Genomic DNA, 10,657 nt, shown 5'->3' on the forward strand with positions numbered 1-10,657 from the left:
CACGGAAGAGGCACAGTAGCAATCCAGGACGAAAGGGCGAAGGCGCCGTGCCTGTGGAGGACACCTACCTGGAACAGAGCTCACAGGATGGGAAGCTGCTCTGGGGGCGCCCGTGAGTGAGCGGTGAGTAAGGGCGAGGGCCCAGGTAGCACCTTACCGCAAACCACAGTTCTCAAAATCTGTTTTCCTCTAGTAACCTTAAGCTTATGCGAACTTCTGACTTTATAATTATTTTTAATTGTTTTAAAGTTTCTGACTCTTTTAGTGCTTAGTTTAAAACGCAATTATATAGTTGCACAAAAATATTTTTATATCCTTATTTGATAAGCTTTTTTTTTTTTTTTCCAAACTTTCTGCGTTAAAAAAGTAACACACAGGGGCCGGCGCTGTGGCTCACTTGGTTAATCCTCCGCCTTTGGTGCTGGCATCCCATATGGGTGCCAGGTTCTAGTCCCGGCTGGTCCTCTTCCAGTCCAGCTCTCTGCTGTGGCCCGGGAAGGCAGTGGAGGATAGCCCAAGTCCTTGGGCCCCTGCACCTGCATGGGAGACCTGGAGGAAGCGCCTGTCGGAACAGCGCAGCTCCAGCCGTAGCAGCCATTAGGGGAGTGAACCAACGGAAGGAAGACCTTTCTCTCTGTCTCTCTGTCTATAACTCTACCTGTCAAATAAAAAAAAAAAAAAAAAAGTAACACACAGGGGCTGACGCAGGCATCCCACATGGGTGCCAGTTCAAGTTCCGGCTGCTCCACTTTCGATCCAGCTCTGTTAATGGCCTGGGAAAGCAGTGGCAGATGGAGACCTAGAAGCTCCTGGCTCTTGGCTTTGAATCGGCCCAGCTTCAGCCGTTGTGGCCATTTGAGGAGCGAACTAGCAGACGGAAGACCTATCTCCCTCTCTCTCTTTCCCTCTCTGTCTCTCTCTCTCTCTCTCTCCCCCTCCCTTCCTCCCTCCCCCTCTCCCTCTCCCTCTCTGTAACTCTCTGCCTTTTGAATAAATAAATAAACCTTAAAAAATTAAAAAAAAAAAAAAAAAGTAACACACAGGGACCTAAGTTGTGGTACAGCAGGTTAAGCCACCACAATACTGGCATCCCACACGAGCGCCAATCAGAGACCCAGATGCTCCATTTCCAATCCATCTCCCTGCTAATGCGCCTGGGAAAGCAGAAGATGGCCCAAGTGCTTAGACCCCTGCCACCCACATGAGAGGCCTGGATGGAGTTCTAGGCTCCTAGTTTCAGTCTAGTCTAGCCCTGGCTGTTGCAGCCATTTGGGGAGTGAACCAGTAGATGGAACATATCTCTTTCTCTATCTCTCCCTGTATCTCTAACTCTGCCTTTCAAATGAATAAAATAAATCTTACAAAAAAAAAAAAAAAAAAGGTAGGGGGTGGAGCTGTGGTGTAGCAGGTAAAGCCACCACCTTCAGTGCCAGCAGCCAATGTGGGCACCGGTTCAAGACCCGGCTGTTCCTCTTCCAATCCAGCTCTCTACTATGGCCTGGGAAAGTAGAAGATGGCCCAAGTCCTTGGGCCCTTGCACCCACGTGGGAGACCCAGAGGAAGCTCCTGACTCCTGGCTTCAGCCCTGACCATTGTGGCCATTTGGGGAGTGAATCAGAGAACAGAAGACTTCTTGCTCTTTGCCTCTGCCTCTCTATAACTCTTCCTTTCAAATAGATAAATAAATATTTAAAAAAAAAAAAAAAAAACTAAGACACAAACACACACTTGGCCTGGGCCTGCACAGGTCTTCCACCTGCACTTCCTGTTCTCCTGGCAGGTCTTCAGGGTCATCTCCCATGACAACCTCTCCCATGACACCTCCTGAAGGATCCGCTGGAGGCCACTTCACCGTTAACTTTAAAAAAACCAATCAGTAGAAGTGCCTTCTGAAGCAACGATAAATAGTAAATACATAAGCCAGTAACGTTTATTATCAAGTATTATAATTGTATATTCTATAAAGATTTATTTATTTGAAAGGCAGAGTCATAGAGGGAGAGAGTGCCAGAGAGATCTTTTATCTGCTGGTTCACTCCTCAAATGGCTGCAACAGCCGGGGCTGGGCCAGGCTGAGACCAGAAGCCAGAAGCTTCTTCCAGGGCTCCCACGTGGGTGCAGAGCCCAAGCATTTGGTCCATTCTCCACTGCTTTCCCAGGTGCATTAGCAGGGAGTTAGATCGAAAGTGGAGCAGCTGGGCCTTGAATCGGTGCCCATATGAGATGCTGGCATCACAGACGGCCGCTTTACCCGCCGCACACAACGCTGGCCCTGTATGTGCTACACTTTTATACAACTGGCAGCACAGCAGGTCTGTTTATGGCCGCATCAGCACAAACACGTGAGCAGTGCTCCGTGCCAGGGCCGTCCGGCAGCCATGCTGTGGGGCCATCACCATGCATGGAAGTGCTTCAGAATGTCTGAGGAAGATGGAATTACAGGGTAACTTTATTTGGGTACCAACATATACACACATTCTCCACGAACTTTTTGAAGACCCCTTCCCTCATGCCTGGATTTCCAATGTTTTAGCACCAAAATGCATCTTTTAATTCAATCGTCCAAACGTCTTGGAGCACCCTCAACACGAGGCCTGTCACTGAAGAGCCCTCTGTCTGGACTGTCGCTGACCCGAGGCAGTCTGACCCCGGAGTCCGAGCCCTTTGCCCCTCTCCGCCTCCCTCTTGCAACGTCTCTGGATACTCACGTCCGTTTCTGAAAGACTGGACGGCTGTTCCCGTATCCGCTGATGCCACCATTTCTCAACATCCTTTCTTGTCTGCAGTGTGTACTCCTTGGTCCACTTTCCCGTGGCGCTGTAGATACTTCTGCTGAGTCCTAGAATTAGTCCCTTTTCCCATCCGATGACACGGGGCCCATGGTTCAGCTGCCTTTTCAGGAGACAGGCGCCAAAGCCCACTCTCCGCCACGCACACGCCATGCCTCAGGAGGTGCGAAGGCCCTGGAAGAGGACAGAAGGCAGACTTCTGAGTGCCTGGGCCGGACCCTCCAATCCACACAGCCCAGAGGTGCCTGCCCATCCATGCACTTTCTTCTTTTCATTATTTCTTGCCCTTGAAAGAGTATTGTAGAGGTTAAATTGAGCTACACACAAACTTTTGCATAGAAAAGGCAGTCTGTGCCCCCAAACACCAAGGATACAAACCTCACGGCCGGGCCAGCTCCTAACAACCTCTCAAGTCACATGGGTGGAAACAGAGCTGCCCCCGCCCTCCTCTTTAGGAAGGCCATGGTCCGTGCAGCAGGCTGCCTGTCCTGTCTCTCCAGTCCTTGGAACGCTAAGCACATCTTGACTTGGCCCCCAGTCTCCAAGAGGACCAGCGCCTCTCAGGTATTATTAGCATGTTTTACATTGAGTTAGAGACCTTACAGGGTGGGCCTATCCGTTTATGCACATACAGCCTCGTGCTCTCACCAAGTATGTATGGAGAACCGCTAGAGCCGCACGCGGCTCCAGGACCCAGCAGTGAACAGAAGCAAAGTCCTTCCTGCATGGCTATTACACACTTCCAGGGAAGCAGGCAGGAGACAGAGGATACAGAACATACGTGCAGTTGTGGTGAGAGCTGCGAGCTTCTAGAACAGTCCTGCAGGACATGCGGCTGCAATTCACAATTCAGCCTTAATGTCCCACAGGTGTCCTCGGAGGTGACCTCTGGAAACGACCTTAGTGAAAAAGTTTCATGTTTTGTGGAGGTGAGGTCTTATCAGCTATTCAAGGTTTTAGGCCAAATACCCGAAACTTTCTGTTTTCCTCCTATGTCTATTCTAGATGCACTACAGTGAAAAAAACAGATGAAAAAATAGATCTTTCAAAACCAAGAAATAAAGAACCTTGGCACTCTAAACTGGTATTAATACTTTGATGCTTTCAAAATCCTTTTTTTTTTTTTTAAAAAAGATTTATTTATTTATTTGAAAAGCAGAGTTACAAAGAGACAGAGACAGAGAGATAGGGGTCTTCCATCCACTGGTTCACTCTCCAGGTAGCCACAATGGCCAGAGCTGAGCCAATCTGAAGCCAGGAGCCAAGAGCTTCTCCTGGGTCTCCCACATGGGTGCAGGGGCCTGAGCACTTGGGCCACCTTTCATTGCTTTCCCAGGTCATAGCAGAGAGCTGGATTGGAAGTGGCGCCCATATGGGATGCTGGCACTGCAGGCGGCGGCTTTACCCACTATGCCACGGTGCCAGCCCCTCAAAATCCTTTACATATTTCAGTAATGGCCTGTTTCACAGAGGTGCTGGATCACAAACCTGCCAGGAACGCTATTACAGGCTTAGAAAAGTGGGTTTCACACTCACATAAAATAGCTTCATGGCACTGGCATTTTACAAGTTGGTCTGTCACTCCAATTCTTACTGCATTTAACACTTCTTGCTTACTTAAGGGTGGAATCAGAGAAAGACTGAGAGAAAAAAAAAAAAAAAACACTAGAATCCCATCCCTGTTGACTTGGCTATTTTAGCATATAGATCTGAGTATTAGGATGTACCACATGGCATTGGTTAAAAATTATCAATTCTATAGGACCAATCTATATGCATTACTCTGTAAACCACACTTACGTTTAGGGTTTAGATTAACTCTATCATGGAAGCCATGGATCTTATGGTCCTCCTGCTAAGTCAGCATTTCCATACCTTTCCAAGCCAACAAACAGGCCTGTTGAGCAGAGGACAGACCTGTGCATGTTTGACATGCCTCTTCCAGGCAGCATTCCCTAAGCACAAGTAAGGACAGTGTCCTGAAAAAGACCAACTGGCCTGAACTGCTGGGTTCAACGCTCGTTAGTTCTTGATGAAGGAACACCAGAATGCAGGTGCACCCCCAACGTGAGCAATACGAAGGGCAGTCATTCCTCCACGCAGAATCTAACCCCGTCTCTGTAACTTGCTTTTACGTTGTACATCAGATCATAGGTAATACACAATAGCCCTGTCTACACAAGAAAACAAGCTTTCTAAAAGTGTTTACGTAATACCTTACTCACTAAAATCTCTCCTTTGCATATTCTCATGGATTAGAGAATCCTTAAACATAAAGTTCATAAAGAAAAAAACCACAAGCAGATTAGAAAATGATGGCATGCTCAATTAATAAGAGAAAAATTCCAAATACAGCCCTGCCTCAAATAATAAATCAGGGTCAATGCCACATAAACAGCGTTTTTAAAAGGTGTTATAAAAAAAGATGAAACACAGATGTGTCATTAACAAATCTTTACAACGGACAGAATGCTCCATCCTGAACACTCAAACAATGGAAAAATTCACAAAGGAAGTAGTAACACATCTGATGCTAAAAATGTAAAAACACTGCATATTCAAAACATAAAATCAGAAAGTAAACAGCTGAGAGAAAAGCTTTGCCAAAACTGCAATGAAAAAAACCCTATCCTACCCTACGAAGAGAAGTTCACGTTTAAGATAAACAATAACCTAATTTTAAAAATGGGCAAAGGAAAATAGGAAAGATGAACTCTCCAACCAATCAAAGGAATGCAAATCAAAACAATAATGAAATATTTTGGTTATCAGATTGGCAAAAACGTGCTTAAAAGAAAAGAAATATGAATTTTCATACACCCTAGCAAATAGATCCTCCTGCTCTGGGGAGCGATCTGATAGGATTGCATCAGATGTTTTAAGAAAAGTTCATGGGCCAGCATGGTGGTTCAGCGGGTTCAGCTGCCCCACACAGAGTTCCAGGCTCCTGGCTTAGATCTGGCCCAGCCGCAGCTGTTGCAGCCCATGAGGGAGTGAACCAGAGGATGGAAGACCTCCGTCTCTCAATCTGTCACTCTGCCTGTCAAATAAATTCAAGTCTTTTTTTTTTTTAAAAAAAAAAAAAAAAGGCTCACACCTTCTGGGTTAGGGATTTCTAAGCCTACCCTCGGGTTCTGATTGACAGGAATCAACACACGATCTGTACTCGCGGCTATGATTCCTGAGGCTTGGGCCTATTCCTTCCTTGTTTGTCTTTTTAAGATTTATTTATATACTTACTTATCTGAAAGGTAGAATGACACAGAGAAAAAGAGAGAGAGAGCGATCCTCCATCCACCAGTTCACTCCCCAAAATGCCCGCAACTGCCAGTGCTGGGAAAGACCAAAGCTAGGAGCCCAGAACATTTGGGTCTCCCAAGTGGGTGGAATGGACCCAACTACTTGGGCTGTCATCGGCTGCCTTCACAGGCACATTTGCAAGAAGCTATATTGGAAACAGAGTTGCCAAGACTCTAACTGGCACTCTGATGTGGCAGCAGGCATCCCAGGTGGCAGCGTAACTGGCTGTGCCACAATGCCCACCCCAACCCCTCCTTTCTGAGTACTTCTCAGGGTCTGCTCTAGGCCACTCCAAGTCCCCTCCACTGAAGCCCTGATGGGCACTGCCTCCTCCTGACTTCAGGAAGCAACCAGTTTATCAGAGCAGAGCCGATACGTGGCTATGACAAAAGCAGCAGGTGGCTCATATCTTACATTTATGATCAACTTGGCCCTTTTCTTCCCTGGCCCTGGTTCACCCAGTTATTCCCTTCGATGCTGTCTTTCTACTTTCACCCAGAACATCAATCTCCACTACTCCATCCCTCACTAGAGTTAGCCCTGACCTCAGTGTCACTTAGGGTTTCAAGGCTGAGGTTTTAGGACCAACACTGTGGCACAGCAGATAAAACCATTGCCTGTGACACCGGAATCCCATATGGGCACCAGTTCCTGTCCCCACTACCCCACTTCCAATTCAGCTCCAAGCTAATGGCCTGGGAAAACCAGATGGCCCAAGTGCTTGGGCCCTGTCAACCATGTGGGAGACCTGGATGAAGCTCCTGGCTTCGGCCTGGTTCAGCACTGGCTGTTGCAGTCATCTGGGGAATGAACCTGCGGAGGGAAGATCCCCACTCCCCACCCCCGACTCTCCCTCCCTCTCTAACTCTTTCAAAATAAATAAAAGGATTGGCGCTGTGGCGTAGCAGGTAAAGTTACTACCTGTAGTGCCAGCATCCCACATGGGTTCCAGTTTGAGTCCCGGCTGCTCCACTTCCCATCCAGCTCTCTGCTGTGGCCTGGAAAAGCAGTGGAAGATGGCCCAAGTCCTTGGGCCCTTGCAACCAAGTGGGGGACCTGGAAGAAACTCCTGGCTTAGGATTGGTTCAGCTCCAGCCGTTGTGGCCATTTGGAGAGTGAACCAGTGGATAGAAAACCTCTCTCTCTCTATCTCTTGCTGCCTCTGCCTCTCTGTAACTCTGCCTTTCAAATAAATAAATCTTAAAAAAAAGTTTAGTTTAAAAAAATAAAATAAATCTTCAAATAATAACAAACATTGGGGCTGGCACTGTGTCGCAGCAGGTTAAGGTACCTCCTGCAGCACTGGCATCCTGTACAGGTACCAGTTCAAAGTCCTGGTTGCTATGCTTTCGACTCAGCTCCCTGTCAAAGGCCTGGGAAAGCAGTAAAAGATGGCCCAAGTCCTTGGGCCCCTGCACCCATGTGGGAGACCCAGATGAAGCTCCTGGCCCAGCCCTGGCCATTGCCACCATCTGGTTACTGAGCCAGCAGACTGAAGATCTGTTAGTCTCTCTCTGCCTCTCCCTCTCTCTCTGTAACTCTGCCTTTCAATAAACAAATAAACATTTCTTAAAATAATGATAATAAAATAAAAATGAAAAAAGCCAACGCTTAGAGACATTGGGTAATTGTCAAAGTGGTGATACAATAATTTGAACTCAAGCTATGGCTCTTGAGAGCCTTCACTCTAAACAAATCTATTAACACAAGAATGTAGGCCAGCACCATGGCTCAATAGGCTAACCCTCCGCCTGCAGCACCGGCACTCCAGGTTCTAGTCCCGGTTGCTCCTCTTCCAGTCTGGCTCTCTGCTGTGGCCCGGGAAGGCAGTGGAGGATGGCCCAAGTGCTTGGGCCCTGCACCCGCATGGGAGACCAGGAGGAAGCACCTGGCTCCTGATTGGCACGGTGCACCAGCCATAGTGGCCATGGGGGGGGGGGGGAGTGAACCAACGGAAGGAAGACCTTTTTCTGTCTCTCTCTCTCTCTCTCACTGTCTGCCTGTCAAAAAAAAAAAAAAAAAAGAATATAAAGGGGCACAGCTGGTTAAGACACCATCTGTGATGCAGGCATTCCATATGAGTACAGGTTCAAGTCCCAGCTGCTCTGCTTCTGATCTGGCTCCCTGCTAACGTGCCTGGGAAGTGCATAGGACGGTCCAAGTGTTTGGACTCCAGCCACTCACGTGGGAGACTCAGATGGCGTTCCAGGCTCCAGGCTCCTAGACTTGCCCTGGCCCAACATTTGCCATCATGACCATTTGGGCAGTGAACCAGCAGATGGAAGACACCTACCTCTACCTACTTCTCTCGCTCTCTTAGCAAGAACAAAACAAACAAACAAAATAAAGGCTGAGGTTTGAGAAGAGAAATGCCCTAAGAACACGACCCAAAATGATCATCATTTGGGGACAGAAGAAAAGTAGGGGACAGGCAAAAAAAAAAAAAAAAAAACAGAACACAAGGTGGGCCTAGTGTTGGGGCACCAGCAATCCATATAAGCACTGGTTCAAGTCCCAACTAGCCCCTGCTAATGCACCCGGGGAAAGCAAAAGATGCTCCAAGTGCTTGGGCCCCTGCACCCACAAGGCAGACCCAGCTGGAGTTCCTGGCTTGGGCCAGGCCAAGGCCCAGCCCCAGCAGCTGCAGCCATTTGAGGAGTGAACCAGCGCGTGGAAGATTCTCTGTGTCTCTCCCTCTCTCTAACTCTGCCTTTCAAATAAATCAATCTTTTTAAAAATGCAAGTGGCTCTCCAAATTATAAATTAGTAAAACAAATAAACAACCTCGTTAGAAAAGAAGCGAACACATGGGAGAAGCACAAGAGGGCATGTGTGTGTGCCTACGAGGAAGTGCAATAGTGTTCTTGAGAAAATTCATTTTAAAGAAACCAAGTTAAAAGCCACCAATCTTGGTTTCTGCAGCTCCTCATTCCCGGTGTGAGCTCGGGCCATTTCTTTGCTGTCGCGTGCTGTCTCGCGAAGGGACTGGGCTCAGGGGACTGCTGCGGGTGTGCTGCAGCGAATACCTGCGCGCCCCAGAAAAGCACGGACGACTTTTCACCGGGTCCAAACCCCCAGCCCAGGGAGCCGATCCAAATCCCCAGCCCAACCCCCCAGCGGTGAACTCGGGCAGGGGCAGTAGGAAGGGGATTTTAATACAAACCTATGGGTACTTGTGCATTTTTCTGGGGAAGGGTCCAGAATTCCCAGCCAGGACCCGTGGCTCAGAGGCGCAAGACCTGGATCTCGGAGACTTTGCCGCTTGGAAACGCCAGAATCCAGGACCCCGTAACCCGACCCGTACCTTCCCTTCCTGCCTCCGGATCTGGGGGAGGGGAGATCAGGCCTCGTCTCTCGTCCCGTCGAGCCCCGACCAGGGCTTTATCCGCTCAGAGGCTCTCACCCGCGGCTCCTCTAAGCTTCGTTTCCCACCTGTAGGTGAACACGGCCGGGGCAGGCACCATGGGCGCCGCCATGTTGGCAGAACAACAACTTTATTGGTCGCGGCCGCCGCAGACACAGACAAGCGGGGGCGGAGCCAGGGCGGGAGGGAAAGCAGCTGGGTGTTGACTCCCGGTAGCCGGTGGGGCGGCCCTTCACCGACCCAAGCCCAGAGCCTCGCCCTGCGGTCCGGGTCTCTGGAGCGCCGGAATTTAAAGAGTTATAACTGTGGCAGCTGCGGGAGAGCTGTTGGTTTCGCGGCCGCAGGCTGACCCAGCAGGTGCAAAGAGCAGCGCTGGGTGGTGCTGCGGGCAGGTTTCCTGACCTCCTAAGGAGCTACTTGGCCTTCTAATCTTCGGAGGGGAACGACTTGGACAGGATCAGGTGGGAGGAAAGTGCTTTTCTCACCAGGGAGTGCCTAAGCCGCCACTCGCTGGAGGGGTTTGTGTGTCCCAATCTCCCCGCTGCCTCTTCCCAACACCCAAGGTTCCCGTGCTGGTAATAAATGAATCAATGAGTCGCAAAGGGCCACTGGTGTTAGAGTACACGTTTTAAAAAGGTAAAACCTTCCTAAAGAATTTAAATAGGGGCCAGCGCTGTGGTGTAGTAGGCTAAGCCTCTGCCTGTGGCTGGGCATCCACAGATGGGTGCCAGTTCGTGTCCCAGCTGCTCCTCTTCCCATCCAGCTCTCTGCTGTGGCCTGGGACATCAGTAGAAGATGACCCAAGTCCTTAGGCCCCTGCACCGCATGGAAGACCCAGAAGAAGCTCAGTTCCTGCTGTTCTGGCCATTTGGGGAGTGAACCGGCAGATGGAAGACCTCTCTCTGTAACTCCACCTCTCAAATAAATAAAATCTTTAAAAAAATTTTTTTAAATCACACATATGTAGGCAATCAAGAATACTGAAGTGAATTTCTAATTGTAGAAGACTGGTCGATATAGGATAAGAAATAGGAATGTTTCGGAGGCATCTTTGTCTACAGGGCTAAAATCAAGTGCACATTTGCCAAACAAAATCAGCCCATTACTACCCACCTTATCTACACCTTATCTTCTGTCCACAGAGAGCTGAACAACAGCTAGTTAAAGCAAGCAAAGGGGCAAATACCTATAGAATCAGATCACC

General features: G+C 48.9%; 1 protein-coding gene across 3 annotated transcripts in view; it reads right to left on the bottom strand.

The window, feature by feature from the left end:
- The window catches only part of LARS2 (leucyl-tRNA synthetase 2, mitochondrial), a 175,462-nt gene extending 165,898 nt beyond the window's left edge, over positions 1–9,564 (bottom strand). For 2 of the 3 annotated variants that reach the window (XM_062200680.1, XM_062200678.1), the window contains exons 1-2: positions 9,394–9,564; positions 2,709–2,963 (exon numbers count right to left, since the gene is read on the bottom strand). In XM_062200680.1, coding sequence (XP_062056664.1) covers positions 2,709–2,942 — 234 coding nt within the window. In that variant the 5' untranslated portion in view covers positions 2,943–2,963; positions 9,394–9,564. Of the gene's footprint in view, positions 1–2,708; positions 2,964–9,252 lie in introns of all 3 variants that reach the window. The other variant, XM_062200679.1, reaches the window with a different exon arrangement.
- Between the last annotated feature and the right edge of the window lie 1,093 nt (positions 9,565–10,657).

Source organism: Lepus europaeus, chromosome 9 (assembly GCF_033115175.1).
Source record: "Lepus europaeus isolate LE1 chromosome 9, mLepTim1.pri, whole genome shotgun sequence".
Taxonomy (NCBI): Eukaryota; Metazoa; Chordata; class Mammalia; order Lagomorpha; family Leporidae; genus Lepus; species Lepus europaeus.